We start from the raw sequence: 22,521 nt of genomic DNA on the forward strand, positions 1-22,521 counted from the left end.
GGGCGCGGCCGCCCTCCCGCCGGCCCCGCCCCCGCCGCCTCGCGCGCTCCCTGATTGGCGGGCGCGGTCACTCCCACGCCCCCCCGCGCCCACGACCCGGCCCCCGCCGCCGGGGAGGACAACTTCCGGGTCGTTTCCCGGGCGCCCGCCGGAAGTCCTGCCGCCGGGGCGCGATGGCGCCGGGGAAGGTGCTGCAGCCGGTGCTGGAGATGAAGATGGACGAGCTGTTCCTGTGCTGGCTCAGCGACGGCGCCACGCAGCGGATGCTGCGGGACGGGCTGCGCAGGCTGAGGGCCGCCCAGCGCCCGGGGGCGGGCGACGCGGGAAGGCCCGGCCACGCCCCTCACGCAGGCCACGCCCCCCACGCAAGCCAGGCCCCTCACGCAGGCCACGCCCCTCACGCAGGCCACGCGCCCCCGCGCCCCGCCCGGCCACGAGCGGTAAGGAACGACCGTTTATTCATTCATTCATTCACTCATTCATTCATCCATTCACTCGTTCATTCCGTCGCGCCAATTGACTGTGGCAACTGCACTAAGCGCTGTGGAGACGGCCTGTCATTCATTCAGTCGAATTTATTGAGCGCTCACTGTGGACTAAGCGCTGAGGAGAGGACTAGTCATTCATTCAGGCGACTGTATTGAGCGCTCACTGTGGACTAAGCGCTGAGGAGAGGACTAGTCATTCATTCAGGCGACTGTATTGAGCGCTCACTGTGGTAAAGCACTGGTCTAAGCGCTGTGGAGAGGACTAGTCATTCATTCAGTCGACTGTATTGAGCGCTCACTGTGGACTAAGCGCTGAGGAGAGGACTAGTCATTCATTCAGCCGACTATTGAGCGCTCACTGTGGTAAAGCACTGGTCTAAGCGCTGTGGAGAGGACTAGTCATTCATTCAGTCGACTGTATTGAGCGCTCACTGTGGACTAAGCGCTGAGGAGAGGACTAGTCATTCATTCAGTCGACTTTATTGAGCGCTCCCTGTGGTAAAGCACTGGTCTAAGCGCTGTGGAGAGGACTAGTCATTCATTCAGTCGACTGTATTGAGCGCTCACTGTGGACTAAGCGCTGAGGAGAGGACTAGTCGTTCATTCAGTCGACTGTATTGAGCGCTCACTGTGGACTAAGCGCTGAGGAGAGGACTAGTCATTCATTCAGTCGACTATTGAGCGCTCACTGTGGTAAAGCACTGGTCTAAGCGCTGTGGAGAGGACTAGTCATTCATTCAGTCGACTGTATTGAGCGCTCACTGTGGACTAAGCGCTGAGGAGAGGACTAGTCATTCATTCAGTCGACTTTATTGAGCGCTCACTGTGGTAAAGCACTGGTCTAAGCGCTGTGGAGAGGACTAGTCATTCATTCAGTCGACTGTATTGAGCGCTCACTGTGGACTAAGCGCTGAGGAGAGGACTAGTCGTTTATTCAGTCGACTGTATTGAGCGCTCACTGTGGACTAAGCGCTGAGGAGAGGACTAGTCATTCATTCAGTCGACTATTGAGCGCTCACTGTGGTAAAGCACTGGTCTAAGCGCTGTGGAGAGGACTAGTCATTCATTCAGTCGACTGTATTGAGCGCTCACTGTGGACTAAGCGCTGAGGAGAGGACTAGTCATTCATTCAGTCGACTTTATTGAGCGCTCACTGTGGTAAAGCACTGGTCTAAGCGCTGTGGAGAGGACTAGTCATTCATTCAGTCGACTGTATTGAGCGCTCAGTGTGGACTAAGCGCTGAGGAGAGGACTAGTTCATTCAGTCGACTGTATTGAGCGCTCACTGTGGACTAAGCGCTGTGGAGAGGACTAGTCATTCATTCAGTCGACTATTGAGCGCTCACTGTGGTAAAGCACTGGTCTAAGCGCTGTGGAGAGGACTAGTCATTCATTCAGTCGACTGTATTGAGCGCTCACTGTGGACTAAGCGCTGAGGAGAGGACTAGTCATTCATTCAGTCGACTTTATTGAGCGCTCACTGTGGTAAAGCACTGGTCTAAGCGCTGTGGAGAGGACTAGTCATTCATTCAGTCGACTGTATTGAGCGCTCACTGTGGACTAAGCGCTGAGGAGAGGACTAGTCGTTCATTCAGTCGACTGTATTGAGCGCTCACTGTGGACTAAGCGCTGTGGAGAGGACTAGTCATTCATTCAGTCGACTATTGAGCGCTCACTGTGGTAAAGCACTGGTCTAAGCGCTGTGGAGAGGACTAGTCATTCATTCAGTCGACTGTATTGAGCGCTCACTGTGGACTAAGCGCTGAGGAGAGGACTAGTCATTCATTCAGTCGACTGTATTGAGCGCTCACTGTGGGCACAGCACTGGTCTGAGCGCCGTGGAGAGGACTAGTCATTCATTCACTCGAATTTGTTGAACCCTCACAATGGGCACAGCACTGAACTAAGCGCTGTGGAGAAGATTAGTCATTCATTCACTCATATGTATTGAACTCATTGTGGCAAAAGCACTGGACTAAGCGCTGTGGAGAGGACTAGTCATTCATTCAGTCGACTGTATTGAGCGCTCACTGTGGACTAAGCGCTGAGGAGAGGACTAGTCATTCATTCAGTCGACTGTATTGAGCGCTCACTGTGGGCACAGGCCTGGTCTGAGCGCTGTGGAGAGGGCTAGTCATTCAGTCGACTGTATTGAGCGCTCACTGTGGACTAAGTGCTGAGGAGAGGACTAGTCGTTCATTCAGTCGACTGTATTGAGCGCTCACTGTGGTAAAGCACTGGTCTAAGCGCTGTGGAGAGGACTAGGCATTCATTCAGTCGACTGTACTGAGCGCTCACTGTGGACTAAGCGCTGAGGAGAGGACTAGTCATTCATTCAGTCGACTGTATTGAGCGCTCACTGTGGGCACAGGCCTGGTCTGAGCGCTGTGGAGAGGGCTAGTCATTCATTCAGTCGAATTTATTGAGCGCTCACTGTGGACTAAGCGCTGAGGAGAGGACTAGTCGTTCATTCAGCCGACTGTATTGAGCGCTCACTGTGGGCATAGCACTGGTCTGAGCGCTGTGGAGAGGACTAGTCATTCATTCAGTCGACTATTGAGCGCTCACTGTGGACTAAGCGCTGAGGAAAGGACTAGTCATTCATTCAGTCGACTGTATTGAGCGCTCACTGTGGACTAAGCTCTGAGAAGAGGACTAGTCGTTCATTCAGTCGACTGTATTGAGCGCTCACTGTGGGCAAAGCACTGGACTAAGCGCTGAGGAGAGGACTAGTCTTTTATTCAGTCGACTGTATTGAGGGCTCACTGTGGACTAAGCGCTGAGGAGAGGACTAGTCATTCATTCAGTCGACTGTATTGAGCGCTCACTGTGGGCACAGCACTGGTCTGAGCGCTGTGGAGAGGACTAGTCATTCATTCAGTCGAATTTATTGAACTCTCACAATGGGCACAGCACTGAACTAAGCGCTGTGGAGAAGATTAGTCATTCATTCACTCATATGTATTGAACTCTTATTGTGGCAACAGCACTGGACTAAGCGCTGTGGAGAGGACCAGTCATTCATTCAGTCGATTTTATTGAACCCTCACAGTGGGCACAACACTGAAGTAAGCGCTGTGGAGAGGGCTAGTCATTCATTCAGTCGTATTTATTGAACCCTCACAGTGGGCACAGCACTGGTCTAAGCGCTGTGGAGAGGACTAGTCATTCATTCAGTCGACTGTATTGAGCGCTCACTGTGGGCACAGCACTGGACTAAGCGCTGTGGAGAAGGTTAGTCATTCATTCACTCATATGTATTGAACTCTTATTGTGGCAACAGCCCTGGACTAAGCGCTGTGGAGAGGACTAGGCATTCATTCAGTCGATTTTATTGAACCCTCACAGTGGGCACAACACTGAAGTAAGCGCTGTGGAGAGGGCTAGTCATTCATTCAGTAGTATTTATTGAACCCTCACAGTGGGCACAGCACTGGTCTAAGCGCTGTGGAGAGGACTAGTCATTCAGTCGACTGTATTGAGCGCTCACTGTGGGCACAGCACTGGACTAAGCGCTGTGGAGAAGGTTAGTCATTCATTCACTCATATGTATTGAACTCTTATTGTGGCAACAGCACTGGACTAAGCGCTCTGGAGAGGACTAGGCATTCAGTCAGTCGAATTTATTGAATCCTCACAATGGGCACAGCACTGAACTAAGCGCTGTGGAGAGGGCTAGTCATTCATTCTGTCGACTGTATTGAGCGCTCACTGTGGGCAAAGCACTGGATTAAGCGCTGTGGAGAGGACTAGTCATTCATTCAGTCGACTGTATTGAGTGCTCACTCTGGGCACAGAACTGAACTAAGCGCTGTGGAGAGGACTAGTCATTCATTCAGTCGAATTTATTGAGGCTCACTGTGGGCACAGCACTGAACTAAGGGCTGTGGAGAGGACTAGTCATTCATTCAGTCGGCTGTATTGAGCGCTCACTGTGGGCAAAGCAGTGGACTAAGCGCTGTGGAGAGGATTAGTCATTCATTCAGTCGAATTTATTGAGCGCCCACTGTGGGCAAAGCACTGGGCTAAGCGCTGTGGAGAGAACTAGTCATTCTGTCGACTGTATTGAGCGCTCACTGTGGGCAAAGCACTGGACTAAGTGCTGTGGAGAGGGCTAGTCATTCATTCAGTCGACTATTGAGCGCTCACTGTGGTCAAAGCACTGGGCTAGGTGCTGTGGAGAGGACTAGTCATTCATTCAGTCGTATTTATTGAACCCTCACAGTGGGAACAGCACTGGTCTAAGCGCTGGGGAGAGAACTAGTGATTCATTCAGTCGAATTTATTGAGCGCTCACTGTGGGTACAGCACTGGACTAAGCGCTGTGGAGAGGACTAGTCATTCATTCAGTCGACTGTATTGAGCGCTCACTGTGGTCAAAGCACTGAACTAAGCGCTGTGGAGAGGACTAGTCATTCATTCAGTCGAATTTATTGAGCACTCACAGTGGGCACAGCCCTGGACTAAGCGCTGTGGGGAGGACCAGTCATTCATTCAGTCTTATTTATTGGACCCTCACAGTGGGCACAGCACTGGACTAAGCGCTGTGGAGAGGGCTAGTCATTCAGTCAGTCTTATTTATTGAACCCTCAGAGTGGGCACAGCACTGGACTAAGCGCTGTGGAGAGGACTAGTCATTCATTCAGTCGTATTGAGAGCTTACAGTGTGCACAGCACTGCACTGAGCGTTTAGAAGAGCACTAGTCACATATTCAGTTGTATTGAGTGCTTCCTCAGCGTCTAGAACAGTGCTCGGCACATAGTATGAGCTTAACAATGCCATTGTTATTTTTATTATTATTATTATTACTGGAGGCAGAGCACTGGACTAAGCGCTTGGGAGAGAATTAGTCATTCAGTCAGTCGAATTTATTGAGCGCTTACTGTGTGCGCAGCACTGGACTAAGCGTTTAGGGGAGGACTATTCATTCAGCCGTATTTATTGAGCGCTTACTGTGTGCACAGCGCTGGACTGAGCGCTTGGGAGAGGATTGTTCATTCAGTCGAATTGAGCGCTTCCCATGCGCAGAGCACTGGACTAAGCGCTGGGGAGAGAAGCAGCGTGGCTCAGTAGGAAAGAGCCCGGGCTTTGGAGTCAGAGGTCATGGGTTCAAATCCCGGCCCCGCCAGTTGTCAGCTGGGTGACTCTGGGCAAGTCACTTCACTTCTCTGGGCCTCAGTTCCCTCATCTGGAAAATGGGGATTAAATCTGTGAGCCCCACGAGGGACAACCTGGTCACCCTGTAACCTCCCCAGCGCTTAGAACAGTGCTTTGCACATAGTAAGCACTTAATAAATGCCATCATTATTATTATTCCGTTCATTCAGTCCCAGAGGATGTGGGTTCTAATCCCCGCCCCGCCGCTTGCTTGCTCTGTGATCTTGGGCAAGTCACTTGACATCTCTGGGCCTCAGTTCCCTCATCTGGAAAATGGGGATTATTCGCCCCTTTTAGACTGTGAGCCCACTGTTGGGTAGAGACCGTCTCTATATGTTGCCAATTTGTACTTCCCAAGCGCTTAGTACAGTGCTCTGCACATAGTAAGCGCTCAATAAATACGATTGATGATGATGATGAATGAGCCCCACGTGGGGCACCCTGACTGCCTTATATCCACCCCAACGCTTAGAACAGTGTAAGTGCTTCACAAGTGCCCTCATTATTATTATTATTATTGAGCACTTTATGCAGAGCGCTGTACTGAGCGCTTGGGAGAGGACCAGTCGTTCAGTCATCATTCTCTGGGCCTCGGTTCCCTCATCTGTAAAATGGGGATGAAGACCGTGGGACAGGGACTGTGTCCAACCCCAGCGCATTGAACAGTGCCTGGCTCATAGTAAGCACTTAACAAATACCGTCATTATTATTATTATTATTATTATTATCATCATCATCATCATCATCATCATCAATCGTATTTATTGAGCGCTTACTATGTGCAGAGCACTGTACTAAGCGCTTGGGAAGTACAAATTGGCAACATAATAGAGACAGTCCCTACCCAACAGTGGGCTCACAGTCTAAAAACAATTATTATTATTATTATTATTATTATTATCAATAATAATATAATAATAATTATTATTATTATCCTCTAATTCCGCTTTTTCCGGACTTTGCAGTGTGAACATCACATGCCGGCGTATCCCTTTCGCAACGTGCAGAAGAAGGAACCTGCTTCCATCCAGCTGCGAGCCGAGGTATCCCGTTCGGTCGACGTAGAAATATTTCCCCACGCGATACCGGCATTCGGCTGGGAATTCTTGGGGTTGTGGGGCTTTTTTGGCCTGTTTGTGTTTTTCTGGGATTTCATAAGCACCCGGGAATGCTTGGGGCTGTGGGGGCTTTGCGCCTGTTTGTGCTTTTATGGTATTTCATAAGCACCTGGGAATGCTTGGGGATGTGGTTTTTTTGTGTGTGTTTTTATGATATTTTATAAGTGCTGGGGGTTGTGGCTTTATGGTATTTTTTAAGCTCTTATTCTCCCCTCCTTTCAAAGCCTTCTTGAAGGCCCATCTCCTCCAAGAGGCCTTCCCTGACTGCGCCCTCCTTCCCTCTTCTCCCACTCCCTTCTGCGTCGCCCCGACTTGCTCCTTTTATTCGCCCGCCGTCCGCGCTCATGTCCGTGTCCGTTGTTTCTTTTTATTAATGGCCATCTCCCCCCTAGACTATCAGCTCGTTGTGGGCAGGGAGTGTTCATGCATTCAGTCGTATTTATTGAGCACTCACTATGCGGATCGTGTTGTGTCCGCACTGCGTGCCTCCAACGGTGCCCTTCTCCACGTTGGAAAAATGAGAGAAAAAGAGAGACTCGTGGAAAAAAAAAGGCAAGGAATGAGGCTGTGGCTCCTAGAACAGAGGAGATGGCCACAGATGAGGATTGGAGTAGTGTTTATCCCACCGCGGCTCCGTTCAACCCCTCTGCCGTGCCTCTTCCCATTCGTATGGTTTATCCCAAGAAAAAAGGGTGTGCCCTTGGCCAAAGAGGGAAATCTGCAGCTCCCAAAGGATTATGATGCCATTTAATAAGAGCCGAAAGAACTGAGCAAGCGGAAAGCTTGCGTTGCTAACCGACTAAGTAGAAGAGACCATCAATAATAATGATAATAATAATAATAATAATGGCATTTATTAAGCACTTACTATGTGCAAAGCACTCTGACTCCAAAGCCTGGGCTCTTTCCACTGAGCCACGCTGCTTCTGGATAATAGTAAATAGATAATAATAATTTTGGTATTTGTTCAGCACTTACTATGTGCAAAGCACCGTTCTAAGCACTTGGGAAGATTACAAGATGATCAGGTTGTCCCACGAGGGGCTCACAGCCTTCATCCCCATTTGACAGATGAGGTCACTGAGGCTCAGAGCAGTTAAATGACTTGCCCAAGGTCACACAGCAGACATGTGGCGGAGCCGGGATTCGAACCCATGACCTCTGACTCCAAAGCCCGGGCTCTTTCCACTGAGCCACGCTGCTTCTGGATAATAGTAAATAAATAATAATAATTTTGGTATTTGTTCAGCACTTACTATGTGCAAAGCACTGTTCTAAGTGCTGGGGAGGATACAAGGTGATCAGGTTGTCCCACGAGGGGCTCACAGCCTTCAACCCCATTTGACAGATGAGGTCACTGAGGTTCAGAGCAGTTAAATGACTTGCCCAAGGTCACACAGCAGACATGTGGCGGAGCCAGGATTCGAACCCATGACCTCTGACTCCAAAGCCCGGGCTCTTTCCACTGAGCCACGCTGCTTCTGGATAATAGTAAATAGATAATAATAATTTTGGTATTTGTTCAGCACTTACTATGTGCAAAGCACCGTTCTAAGTGCTGGGGAGGATACAAGGTGATCAGGTTGTCCCATGTGGGGCTCACAGTCTTAATCCCCATTTTGCAGATGAGGTAACTGAGGCACAGAGAAGTTAACTGACCTGCCCAAAGCCACACAGCTGACAAGCGGCGGAGTCGGGATTTGAACCCATGACCTCTGACTCCCAAGCCCGTGCTGTTTCCACTGAGCCACGCTGCCTCTCTTTGATTTAGCGACGGATTATGTGGGTTGAATGAGAGAGGAGTCGAGGACAATGCCAAGGTGACGGGCTCGTTCATTCATCAATCGTATTTATTGAGCGCTTACTGTGTGCAGAGCACTGGACTAAGCGCTTGGGAAGTGAGACGGGAAGGATGGCAGTGCCATCTGCAGTGATGGGAAAGTCGGGGGGAGGACGGGGTTTGGGTGGGGAGATAAGGAGCTCTGTTTTGGACACGAGAAGCCGGAGGTGACCAGAGGGCATCCAAGTAGAGAAGCAGCGTGGCTCAGTGGAAAAGAGCACGGGGTTTGGAGTCAGAGGTCACGGGTTCAAATCCTGGCTCCGCCAACTGTCAGCTGTGTGACTCTGGGCAAGTCGCTTAACTTCTCTGGGCCTCAGTTCCCTCGTCTGTAAAACGGGGGTTAAGACTGTGAGCCCCCCGTGGGACAACCTGATCACCTTGTAACCTTCCCAGCGCTTAGAACAGTGCTTTGCACATAATAAGCGCTTAATAAATGCCATTATTATTATTATTATTATGAAGTAGAGATGTCCTGAAGGCAGGAGGAAATGCGAGACCGTGGAGAGGGAGAGAGATCAGGCAGGGCTGGAGATTTGGGAATCATCCGCAGAGAGGTGGGAGTAGAAGCTGTGAGAGGGAATAATAATAATGGTATTTGTTAAGCGCTTACTATGTGCAAAGCACTGTTCTAAGCGCTGGGGAGGTTACAATAATAATGATGGGATTTGTTAAGCGCTTACTATGTGCAAAGCACTGTTCTAAGCGCTGGGGAGGTTACAATAATAATAATAATAATAATAATAGAATCATCATCATCAATCGTATTTATTCAGCGCTTACTGTGTGCTAAGCGCTTGGGAAGTCCAAGTTGGCAACATCTAGAGACGGTCCCTACCCAACAGTGGGCTCACAGTCTAAAAGGGAGAGACAGAGAGGGAATGAGTTGTCCGAGGGAGGGGATGGAGATGGAGAAGGGGGCCCGGAACCGAGCCTTGAGGGACCCCCAGATTTAGAGGGTGGGCAGGGAGGAGGAGACCAAAAAGGAGCGGCCCGAGAGAGAAGAGGAAAACCGGGAGAGGACGGAGTCGGCGAAGCCGAGGTTGGATCACGTTTCCAGGAGAAGGGGACGGTCCACGGTGTCGAAAGCGGCCGAGAGGCCCGGGAGGATTAGGAAGGAGCGGAGGCCGTTGGATTTGGCGAGGAGGTCGTCGGGTGACCTTCGAGAGGGCCGTTCCTGCCGAGTGAATGGGACGGACGCCAGATCGGAGGGGGTCCCAGAGAGAATCGGAGGAGAGGAATTTGAGACGGCGCCTGTAAACAACTCGCCCAAGGAGTTTGGAGAGGAATGGGGGGAAGGACACGGGGCCGTAACTGGAGGGAACCGTAGGGTCGAGGGAGGGTTTTTTATTTGTTTGTTTCAGCAGAACGTGCCTGCTTATTGTAGTTTCGTCCTCTCCAAAGCGCTCAGTACAGCGCTCTGCGCACAGTAGGCGCTCGGTAAATACGATCGAGTGATTGAGTGAACGGATATACGCCGCACGGCGTTCCAGCCGCGGTGGCAGATAGAAGGGAGTCAGGCCGGGCACGGTCCCCGCCCCGCGGGGGGCTCGGGGTCCGAGAATAGGAGAACCGAGGCACAGTGAAGTGACTCGACCAAGGTCACACGGAAAGCAACTGAGGCAAATCCTGTCCCCTTCAGAGAAGAGCGCCGCGGGTCGTGTGCCTGCAGGAGATTGGTATATGGCGTATTCTTCAGGCTGTACACTTTAAGGTACACCTTGTACAATCAATCAATCGTATTTATTGAGCGCTTACTGTGTGCAGAGCACTGTACTAAGCGCTTGGCAACATATAGAGACAGTCCCTGCCCAACAGTGGGCTCACCCCAATAACACACGGATTTTATTCCTGACAAATCCCGTGATAGGAAAAACCTGCGACATAATCTACAAGCCTAGATCTGTGCCTGGACACGATTATTCCTTGCAGTTTTTTTTTTTAATTGTATTAGGCGCTTAGCATAGTGGCTAGAGCCCGGGCCTGGGTGTCCCAAGGTCATGGGTTCTAATCAAAGCTCCGCTTCCGGTCTGCTCTGTGACCTTGGGCAAGTCACTTCACATCTCTGGGCCTCATCATCAATCGTATTTATTGAGCGCTTACTATGTGCAGAGTACTGTACTAAGCGCTTGGGAAGTACAAATTGGCAACATATAGAGACAGTCCCTACCCAACAAGTGGGCTCACAGTCTAAAAGTTACCTCAGGCCTCAGTTACCTCATCTGTCAAAAGGGGAGAAGACTGTGAGCCCAGTGTGGGACGGGGATTGTGTCCAACCCGACTAGTTTGTATCTACCCCGGCGCTTAGAACAGTGCCTGGCATATAGCAAGCACTTATTATTATTACCATTATTATAATAATGGCATTTATTAAGCACTTACTATGTGCAGAGCACTGCTCTATTATTATTATTATTATTGTTATTATTATTATCAGGCCATGTAAACGTTTTCTACGATTGAAATTTGGATTCTCCCTTCATCTGTATTTTTTAAAAAAGTACCCATTAAGCACTTATTATGTGTCAAGCGCTGTTCTAAGCACCGGGGAGGTTACAGGGTGATCAGGTTGTCTCCCAGTCTTCATCCCCATTTGACAGATGAGGGAACCGAGGCCCGGAGAAGTGAAGCGACCCTGTCCTTCCTCGTGTCCCGGCCCCGAGGCTCCTCCCAGGATCTCCGAGGAGGAGTGTCAGGGATGTGAGAAATTCCCGGCCTGCCCGCCACAGATCCGAACTTGAGAGAAGGCCCAGGGCACGGACCCCGGAGGGTGCGTTTTCCAAGAATAGGCACCGGAACGCTGTCGGCATTTCTCGGGAGGAGGGCGGGTCGTGCTTTGAGGCTGAAGACGGTTTAGCTCAGATCCTCCTCGTCCGGGAGCAATTTTCGGTTAGTTCGGCCCAATCCCGGTTTCCAAAGCAGATTGGCCAAACTGGGACATGCCAGGGAAATAGAGGAACCGGTTTGCGGGAAAGCCTAGTTATCTGGTCTGTTGGTTCCGGGCAGGGAATATGTCTACCCAGTCTGTTGTAGTCTTCCGAGCGCTCAGTACAGTGCCCTAAACACGATAAACTCAAGAAGCAGCGTGGCTCAGTATTCTGTTAGTACGTTTGGTTTTGTTGTCTGTCTCCCCCTTTTAGACTGTGAGCCCACCGTTGGGTAGGGACTGTCTCTATATGTTGCCAATTTGTACTTTCCAAGCGCTTAGTACAGTGCTCTGCACACAGTAAGCGCTCAATAAATACGATTGATGATGATGAAGAAAGAGCCCGGGCTTTGGAGTCCGAGGTCATGGGTTCGGATGCTGGCTCCGCCACATGTCTGCTGTGTGACCTTGGGCAAGTTACCTCTCTGAGCCTCAGTTACCTCATCTGTAAAATGGGGATTAAGACTGTGAGCCCCACATGGGACAACCTGATCACTTTGTAGCCGCCCCCACCCCCCCAGCGCTTAGAACAGTGCTTCGCACATAGTAAGCGCTTAACAAATGCCAACATTAATAAACTCGCCAGAAAGCAGTGTGGTTTAGTGGAAAGAGCCCGGCCGCCCGGAACTTTTGTCTGTATCTGTAATTTTTTTTAGTTTTATGTTCACAAATGTCTGCCTCCTCCTTAAGACTGTAACCTCGTTGTGGGCAGGGAATGTCTCTTCTTTTGTTTTTATCTACTCTCCCAAACGCTTAGTACAGTGGACGGGGAATATCACTGTTTATTGTTGTATTGTAATAATAATAATAATGGCATTTGTTAAGCGCTTACTATGTGTACTATGTACACATACTATGTAAGTATGAAAGTACTATGTACTTTCCCAAGTGCTTAGTACAGTGCTCTGCACACAGTAAGGGCTTAATAAATATATGGTACTTTCCCAAGTGCTTAGTACAGCGCTCTGCACACAGTAAGGGCTCAATAAATATATTGTACTTTCCCAAGTGCTCAGTACAGTGCTCTGCACACAGTAAGGGCTTAATAAATATATTGTACTTTCCCAAGTGCTTAGTACAGTGCTCTGCACACAATAAGGGCTCAATAAATATATTGTACTTTCCCAAGTGCTCAGTACAGTGCTCTGCACACAGTAAGGGCTTAATAAATACGACTGACTGAAACAGTGACTGCTCTGCACACTGTAAGTGCTCAATAAATACCATCGACTGAATGGAATGGAATGATGATGATGATGGCATTTGTTAAGCGCTTACTATGTGCAAAGCACTGTTCTAAGCGCTGGGGGGGTTACAAGGTGAAGTAACTGAGGCCCAGAAAATAATAATAATAATGGCATTTATTAAGCGCTTAGACCCCAGATCCTCTGACTCCTAAATCCGGGTTTTTTTCCCCGAGGCCACACTGCTTCTCATGTGTGCTCGCCCCTTGTCGGATGGAAAGCCGGTCTGCCGTGTGACCTTGGGCAAGTCACCGCACCTCTCCGGGCCTCCGTTCCCCGATCTGTAAAATGGGGAGGAAGACCGTGAGTCCCCAAGAGGGATCGGATCGGTGCCTAACCCCATTGGCTTGTATCCGCCCGGCACCTTGTAAGCGCCCAACAAATACAACATTTCTTAAATCCACGCTAGCCTAGCCCGTCTGAGGGTGGTAGGCGTAGGTTTTTCCGCTCGGCCCGGGCTGGGGGCGGAGAACCAGGCCCCCGTTGCCCGATCCCTGCGAACGCCTCTCCCTGCCTGTCGCCGTCCGTCTTAACGAATCCTTCTGGAAGCGACAGCTGCCCCGGCCCCGCGCAGTCCGACCGATCCTCGCCCTCCTCCCACCTCACCCACCTCCTTTCCTTCGTTCGGTCGGATTTATTGAGCGGCGGGCGAAGCCCTGGACTGAGCGCCGGGGAGAGGGCGGCGTCGCACGGAACGGACGCTTTCCCTGCCCGCAGCGAGCGGTCACTCCGCTCCCCTAGCTCCAGCTCCATCCCCGTGCCCGTCTCTTCCGTAATGTTAAAAACGATGGTAACGGTGGGATGCGCCAAGCGCTTCCCGTGTGCCAAGCACTCTTCCAATTGTTCCTCCTGAGAGACAGTTTACCAGCTCTGACCCGATGGGACGGGTGCCCGTTTTGAGGGTTGTGGATTTGGGGAAACGAGTGAAATTCCAGGGTGCCGAGGATGTTCCCGGAAGCAGCGTGGCCTAGCGGATAGCGCCCGGGGCTGGGAGGCGGAAGGTCCCGGGTTCTGACCGCCACGGGCAAGTCGCGGCGCTCCTCCGGGCCTCAGTTCCCCCATCTGGGAAATGGAGGTGAAGACCGTGAGCCCCGCGGGGCCCAACCTGATTACCTTATAACCGCCTCGGCGCTCAGTACAGTAAGCGCTTGACTAATATCGATTGAGGGATTAATCTGGGCAGAGCACTGTACTAAGGGTTTGAGAGGGGACAAAGAGCCAGCCGGAATGAGCAGCCACGTTCACATTGCCGTCCGCCTCCCCCCCCCCGGACCGTGGGCTCGTCAGGAGCGGGGAATGTGTCCGCTTATCGTTGTGCCACGCTTTGTCCGTAAATATCATCTCTGAAAAAGCAACCCACGGGGAGGGCCGAAAACTTGGCATCGCATCCCGGGAAGTTTTCCTCAGCTGCTCTCCGGGGAGGGGGGGGGCGGAGGGGGAGGAGGGAAGAGGGTCAGAGGAGGCGTCGAAACGATTCCCAACAGTCTCTTTTCCCAACCGCCCCTTCCGGACGCGCTTCCAAACCGATCGCCAGCCCTCTTATCGGGAGGCCGGACGCCCCCCGGGACGCGCAGCAGCGGGCCACCCTCAGCCGGCCCGGCCACCGGACCCGAGCGGACGAGGGCCGTTTGATGAAATCCGAAAGCATGAGGATAAAGGAGATCTCCCTGCGGCAGGACCCCGACCTGAGAAAGGAGTTGGCCTTGTTAGCGCGCGGTTGTGACTTCGTTTTACCGTCCCGCTTCAAGAAGAGGCTCAAAGCTTTCCAGCATTTTCAGGTTTGCCTTTTTCCGGTCCTTTTTTGGTCCCGCTCCCCTCTCTACTTGCAACGCGTCCTCCTCCAGGTTGATCCCCGGCCGTTTAGCGCGCACCGAGGGACGGCACGGATTAGAACAGCGTCCGCACGTATTCGCGTCTGGTTTTGTCTTCTGTCGCTTAACGCGCTCGCTGGGGCCCGAAGAGGGGAACGGTGCCGCCGTTCGCGACGGGAAGCTAAAACCAACTTTTTTCCCCGCCGGGTAATTGGGGAGCGAAATGTCAAATGGACCCTTCATCCCCCCTCCACCCCGCCTGTAATCGCGGCGTGAAATGTCGAACGGAGTTTTTACGCGTCGTGTAATCGCGGAGGGAAGTGTCAGACGGGCCTTGTACGCTTGGCGTAATCGCCAAGTGAAATGTCAGACGGACCTCATAATCGTGGCGGGAAATGGCAAACGCGCCTTTTACCCACCGTGTAATTGTGGATTGAAATGACGGTCCGCTCCTCTCATGCTCATCCCTGCCACCGTAACGTTGAGGCAGGTGAAAACCCGCCTGATCTCTGCAAGGATTTTGAAGTGACTTGCGGCGAAATCCCTCCTAAGCCAGGGTGGCCGAGTCTCCCCTTCCTGGTGTTCCTTCCCCCTTCCCGAAAGGCCCGGGATAATAGTAAAATAGTGACGAAAGAAAGAAGGAAAGCTGGTGTTCCTTCCTCCTTCCCGAAAGGCCCGGGATAATCGTAAAATAGTGAGGAAAGAAAGAAGGAAAGCTGGTGTTCCTTCCCCCTTCCCGAAAGGCCCGGGAAAACTGTAAAATAGTGAGGAAAGAAAGAAGGAAAGCTGGTGTTCCTTCCCCCTTCCCGAAAGGCCCAGGATAATCGTAAAATAGTGAGGAAAGAAAGAAGGAAAGCTGGTGTTCCTTCCCCCTACCCGAAAGGCCCAGGATAATCGTAAAAGAGTGAGGAAAGAAAGAAGGAAAGCTGGTGTTCCTTCCCCCTTCCCGAAAGGCCCGGGAAAATCGTAAAATAGTGAGGAAAGAAAGAAGGAAAGCTGGTGTTCCTTCCCCCTTCCCGAAAGGCCCGGGATAACCGTAAAAGAGTGAGGAAAGAAAGAAGGAAAGAAAGAAAGCGCTTAACCCGTTCCACAATTATTGTCATTGTTATTACGGGGCCTGGCACGTAGCGAGCGCTTAACAGATGCCAGAATTATGATTATTATTGCTATTACGGAGTTGTGCCGTCTGCATCCGTTTTCCAGACGGATGGGTAATTAAAGGCCAGTCACGCCTCACGTTTGTTTCCTGGCTCGGACCATAAAATGACGGGTATCTCGCCCGTCCCGAGTTCACCCTTGCCGTTGTTCAGGTTACGGGCGGTGGCGCGGGACCCGCTTCAAGAGGGAGGCGAAGACCCCGGCGGCAAAGGGACCCCCCCATCCGGGGTCTTCGGATTTCTCGGCGAGGCCCGGGATCGAGGCGAGGTCGCGACTTGGACAGGCTCGAGTCGGCCTCTCGGGCGAAACTTGCGTTTCGGCTTTCGATCGGTTCCCCCGTTTTTGTTTTGTTTGTAATCCAGTTTCGTTTCATTCGGGTGGGTTTGTTTTTCTTAATTTCTCCATTCATTCATTCATTCATTCATTCATATTTATCAAGCGCTTACTGTGTGCGGAGCGCTGCACTAAGCGCTTGGGAAGCAGCGTGGCTCAGTGGAAAGAGCCCGGGCTCTGGAGTCAGAGGTCATGGGCTCGAATCCCCACTCCGCCCCTTGTCTGCTGTGTGATCTTGGGCAAGTCACTTCATCATCATCAATCGTATTTATTGAGCGTTTACTATGTGCAGAGCACCGTACTAAGTGCGCTGTACTAAGCACTTGGGAAGTGGCGTGGCTCAGTGGAAAGAGCACGGGCTTTGGAGTCAGAGGTCATGGATTTGAATCCCGACTCCGCCACGTCTGCTGTGTGATCTTGGGCAAGTCACTTCATCATCATCAATCGTATTTATTGAGCGCTTACTATGTGCAGAGCACTGTGCTAAGCGCTGGGGAAGTACAAATTGGCAGTATATTGGCAATACTTCACTTCTCTGGGCCTCAGTCGCCTCATCTGTAAAATGGGGATTAAGACTGTGAGCCCCACGTGGGACAACCTGATCACCCTGTATCCTCCCCAGTGCTTAGAACGGTGCTTTGCACATAGTAATCAATCAATAGTAAGCGCTTAACAAATGCCAATTATTATTATTATTATTATTATCATTATTATTATTACAAGTTGGCATCCATCCCGTTCAGTAAATTTTGCCCCCGGCATCCTCCGAGACGCGGCCGACTCCTTTTTCCGGTCCCATTTGGAAAAAGCCCCGCAGTGGAGAAGCGTCAGCAAGGGATTGATTGAGCGCCTACTGTGTTCATTCATTCATTCAGTCATATTTATTGAGCGCTTACTGTGTGCACTGTACTGAGCGCTTGAGGGAACACAGAGGAACGGAGTCACGTTCCCTGCCCTCAACGGGCTTTCGGGGAGACAGATAGTAAGCAATCAGTGGTCGAGCGCTCACCGGGTGCAGAGACACTGCACTAAGCGCTTGGGAGAGCGTCATGCTCCGGAGTTGGTAGGCACGTTTCTTGCCCGCGACAAGCTGACAGTCTAGAGGAGGAGAGAGTCGAGAGAAGCAGCGTGGCTCAGTGGAAAGAGCCCGGGCTTGGGAGGCCGAGGTCGTGGGTTCTAATCCCGGCTCTGCCGCTTGTCAGCCGTGGGACTTGGGGCGAGTCATTTAACTTCTCTGAGCCTCCGTTCCCTCGTCTGGAAAATGGGGATTAAGACCGTGAGCCCCGTGGGGGACTACCTCGTATCTCCCCCAGTGCTTAGAACAGTGCTTGGCACATAGTAAGCGCTTAGCAAATACCAATATTGTTATTATTACTAATTTAATCAATGGTATTTCTTGAGGGCTTATTCATTCATTCATTCATTCATTCAATCATATTTATTGAGCATTTACTGTGTGCAGAGCCCTGTACTAAGCACTTGGGAAGTACAAGTTGGCAACATATTCATTCATTCATTCACTCGTATTTATTGAGCGCTTACTGTGTGCAGACCACTGTACTAAGTGTTTGGGAAGTACAAGTTGGCAACATATTCATTCATTCAGTCAGTCATATTTATTGAGCGCTTACTGTGTGCAGAGCACTGTAGTAAGCACTTGGGAAGTACAAGTTGGCAACATATTCATTCAGTCATTCAGTCATATTTATTGAGCGATTACTGTGTGCAGAACTGTACTAAGCGCTTGGGAAGTACAAGTTGGCAACGTATTCATTCATTCATTCAATCGTATTTGTTGAGCGCTTACTGTGTGCAGAACTGTACTAAGCGCTTGGGAAGTACAAGTTGGCAACATATTCATTCATTCAATCATATTTATTGAGCACTTACTGTGCGCAGAGACTGTATTAAGCACTTGGGAAGTGCAAGTTGGCAACATATTCATTCATTCAATCGTATTTATTGAGCGCTTACTGTGTGCAGAGCACTGTACTAAGCACTTGGGAAGTACAAGTTGGCAACATATTCATTCATTCAATCGTATTTATTGAGTGCTTACTGTGTGTAGAGACTGTACTAAGCGCTTGGGAAGTGCAAGTTGGCAACATTCATTCATTCAATCATATTTATTGAGCGCTTACTGTATGCAGAGTACTGTACTAAGCGCTTGGGTAGTACAAGTTGGCAACATATTCAATCATTCATATTTATTGAGTGCTTACTGTGTGCAGAGCACTGTACTAAGCGCTTGGGAAGTCCAAGTTGGCAACATCTAGAGACAGTCCCGACCCAACGGCGGGCTCACAGCCTGGCCGGGGGAGACAGACAACAAAACCAAACATATTAACAAAATAAAAGAAATAGAGTAGGAAAGGCACCGGGCTGAGCCTCCGGAGAGCACTCTCCAACCGTCTCTGCCCTCAACGAGCTTCCAGTCTAGAACAGATTGGAGGGGGTGAGAGTAATAATAATCATAATAATGGTGGCATTTATTAAGCGCTTACTATGTGCGAAGCACTGTTCTAAGCGCTGGGTAATACTGTGATCGATCAGCGATGTGGATGGAGCGCCTACTGCGTGCGGAGCACTGTTCGAAGCACTCAGGACTTGGCCGCTTCCTTGACCCCGGAGTTTTTCCGTGTCCGTTTTGCCTTTTCTGGACTCTCAAACCCTCCATAATAATAATAATAATAATAATAATGGCATTTGTTAAGCGCTTACTATGTGCAAAGCACTGTTCTAAGTGCTGGGGGAGTGCAAGGTGATGAGGTTGTCCCACGTGGGGCTCGCCTAGCCAACTGTCTTCCGAGCTGTCTTGTAAAGAAGCGGCGCGGCCCAGCAGATCCAGCCCGGGCCTGGGAGAAAGAACCTGGGTTCAAATCCTGGCACCGCCGCTTGTCTGCTGGGCGACCGCGGGCGAGTCACCCCACTTCTCTGGGCCTCAGTTCCCTCATCCGGAAAACGGGGCTGAAGACCGGGAGCCCCGTGTGGGACAGGGACTGTGTCCAACCTGATGACAGCTACCTGAGCGCTTAGAACAGTGTCTGGCACATAGTAGACACTTAACAACCCCCTCCCCCCCCACAAAAGAAAATCAGGAGACTCGTGATTCGTATGTGGTTGTGGGAAAGGGGGCTTCACTGAATCCAGCTCTGTTTTGCCGTTGGGAGAGACAAAAACCCTTTTCAAAATGGTAGCTCTTTCCCCATCGGGAAAATCTCAGTGGAAAGAGCCCGGGCTTTGGAGTCAGAGGTCATGAGTTCAAATCCCGGCTCCGCCCCTTGTCAGCTGTGTGACTTTGGATGCGTCACTTCACTTCTCTGGGCCTCAGTTCCCTCATCTGGAAAACGGGGCTGAAGACCGGGAGCCCCGTGTGGGACAGGGCTGTGTCCAACCTGATGACAGCTACTTGAGCGCTTAGAACAGTGTCTGGCACATAGTAGGCACTTAACAAACCCCCCCACCCCTCACCCCATAAAATCAGGAGACGTGCTCTGCACACAGTAAGCTCTCAATAAATACAATTGATTGATTCGTATATGGTCATGGGAAAGGGGGCTTTGCTGAATCCAGCTCTGTTTTGCCGTTGGGAGAGACAAAAACCCTTTTCAAAGTGGTAGCTCTTTCCCCGTCGGGAAAATCTCAGTGGAAAGAGCCCGGGCTTTGGAGTCAGAGGTCATGGGTTCAAATCCCGGCTCCGCCACTTGTCAGCTGTGTGACTCTGGGCGAGTCACTTCACTTCTCTGGGCCTCAGTTCCCTCATCTGGAAAACGGGGCTGAAGACCAGGAGCCCCATGTGGGACAGGGACCGTGTCCAACCTGATGACAGCTACCTGAGCGCTCAGAACAGTGTCTGGCACATAGTAGACACTTAACAACCCCCCCCCCCCAAAAAAAAAATCAAGAGACTTGTGATGCGTATATGGTCATGGGAAAGGGGGCTTCACTGAATCCAGCTCTGTTTTGCCGTTGGGAGAGACAAAAACCCTTTTCAAAGTGGTAGCTTTTTCCCCGTCGGGAAAATCTCAGTGGAAAGAGCCCGGGCTTTGGAGTCAGAGGTCATGGGTTCAAATCCTGGCTCCGCCACTTGTCAGCTGGGTGACTTTCACTTCATTTCTCTGGGCCTCAGTTCCCTCATCTGTAAAATGGGGATTAAGACTGTGAGCCCCACGTGGGACAACCTGATCACCTTGTATTCCCTCAGTGCTTAGAACAGTGCTTTGCACATAGTAAGCGCTTAACAAATACCGTCATTATTCCCCCTTCCAGACTGTGAGCGCGCTGTTGGGTAGGGACCGTCTCTATATGTTGCCATCTTGGACTTCCCAAGCGCTTAGTACAGTGCTCTGCACACAGTAAGCGCTCAATAAATACGATTGATTGATTGATTGATTTTTACACCGAGGGAGTCCTGCCAAACGAGGACTAGGGCTTCGTCGGCTTCTCCGGCCAAGCCAGGCGGTCGTGGTGCTACTACTGATGGCATTTATTAAGCGCTTACTATGTGCAAAGCACTGTTCTAAGCGCTGGGGAGGTTACAAGGTGATCATCATCATCATCAATCATATTTATTGAGCGCCTACTGTGTGCAGAGCACTGTACTAAGCGCTTGGGAAGTACAAGTTGGCAACATATAGAGACGGTCCCTACCCAACAGTGGGCTCACAGGTTGTCCCAAGGGGGGCTCACAGTCTTCATCCCCATTTTCCAGATGAGGTCACTGAGGCCCAGAGAAGTGAAGTGACTTGCCCAAAGTCCCACAGCTGACAATTGGCGGAGTCGGGATTTGAACCCGTGACCTCTGACTCCCCGCGGTGCGCGGGGATCGGCGGACTGGGGTCGAGAGGCGATCCTCGGGGGCTTTTCTTTCGGACGAACTTCCCTCCTGCCAAATCAATCAATCGTATTTATTGAGCACTTACTGTGTGCAGAGCACTGTACTAAGCGCTTTGGAAGTACCCTTCAGAGCCCTCAGTTGCCCGAGAAACCTCGGATTCCCACCAACTGAGCCACTAGACCAGTCAGTGGCTAGAAGCCGGGCCTGGGAATCAAAGGATCTGGGTTCGAATCCGGGCTCCATCACCCGCCCGCTCTGAGCCCTTGGTCGAGTCGCTTCGCTTCCTTGGGCCTCAGTTTCCTCATCTGTAAAACGGGGGCTGTGTAGTTTGGACTGCACAGGATGTAATTCACTGCCGTACGCTCAGTAAGCGTTCAGTGATAGAGAAGCAGCACGGCTCAGTGGAAAGAGCCCAGGCTTGGGAGTCAAAGGTCCAGGGTTCGAATCCCAGTTCCGCCACTTGTCTGCTGTGTGACCTTGGGCAAGCCACTTCACTTCTCTGGGCCTCAGTGACCTCATCTGTCAAAAGGGGATGAAGACTGTGGGGCAACCCGATCACCTTGTATCCCCCCCAGCGCTTAGAACAGTGCTTCGCATGTAGTAAGCGCTTAACAAATGCCGTCGTTATTATTATTATTATTACCATTTTTCCAGGCAAAGCATAATACCGGTGTTGGTGGGACTTTCTTTTTTGGAACACGGATGGGCAGAACATTGGCGGGGTACGTTTTTCCGATCGGTGGGACCCTCTTGTTTCCGGAGCGACGTCAGGCCGTCGCCACGCGGCTTCGCCCGGCACGTGCTCCCGCGAAACAGATCCCTTTGGATGCCGTTTATCTTCTTACGGAAACGTGATTTGGGAAAGCCAAAAAGGAGTCTTTTGCGACGTCCCGTCCTACGCCGGCGAGTCCTCCGTCCGGGAGCGGATCCGGAGAGTCTTCTCGGGGGAAAATCCGGAGGCGGCCGACGGTTTCCTCCTTCCGCGCGGTCGACTCGCCTTCCTCCCGTAGCCGACGCCGGTAGAGGCCCGGAAACCCTCGGGGGGCCATCCTGAGAGGGGCTTCTCATAATAATAATAATAATAATAATAATGGCATTTGTTAAGCGCTTACTATGTGCAAAGCACTGTTTTAGGCGCTGGGGTGGATACGAGGTGATCAAGTTGTCCCACGTGGGGCTCACAGTCTCAATCCCCAGTTTACAGATGGGGTAACTGAGGCCCAGAGAAGTGACTTGCCCAAGGTCGCACAGCAGACGTGTGGCAGAGCCGGGATTCGAACCCATGACCCCCGACTCCAAAGCCCGGGCTCTTTCCGCCGAGCCACGCTGGTACATCTCTATAATCTATTTTTTTATTCGTATTACTGTCTGTCTCCCCCCTCCAGACTATAAGCTCGTCGCGGGCAGGGAATGCGTCCGTCCGTCGTTCCGTTTCATCATCATCATCAGTCGTATTTATTGAGCGCTTACTATGTGCAGAGCACTGTACTAAGCGCTTGGGAAGTACAAATTGGCAACATATTTCACACTCCCAAGCGCCTGGCATAGAGGAAGCGCGTCACAAACGCCACAGTTATCAGGATCGCGCCGAAAGGAATTCGGAAGTCCGCC

General features: G+C 51.2%; 1 protein-coding gene across 5 annotated transcripts in view; it reads left to right on the top strand.

Annotated features, from left to right (window-relative positions):
- The first annotated feature begins 419 nt into the window (after positions 1-419).
- PPP2R3B (protein phosphatase 2 regulatory subunit B''beta) overlaps positions 420-22,521 on the top strand; it is a 63,999-nt gene continuing 41,897 nt past the window's right edge. For 2 of the 5 annotated variants that reach the window (XM_038757057.1, XM_038757058.1), the window contains exon 1: positions 14,315-14,549. In XM_038757057.1, coding sequence (XP_038612985.1) covers positions 14,403-14,549 — 147 coding nt within the window. In that variant the 5' untranslated portion in view covers positions 14,315-14,402. Of the gene's footprint in view, positions 441-3,489; positions 3,557-3,702; positions 3,723-6,611; positions 6,690-14,314; positions 14,550-22,521 lie in introns of those variants that run through there. The other 3 variants (XM_038757059.1, XM_038757060.1, XM_038757061.1) reach the window with 3 other exon arrangements.

This window comes from Tachyglossus aculeatus, chromosome 15 (genome assembly GCF_015852505.1).
Source record: "Tachyglossus aculeatus isolate mTacAcu1 chromosome 15, mTacAcu1.pri, whole genome shotgun sequence".
Classification (NCBI taxonomy): domain Eukaryota; kingdom Metazoa; phylum Chordata; class Mammalia; order Monotremata; family Tachyglossidae; genus Tachyglossus; species Tachyglossus aculeatus.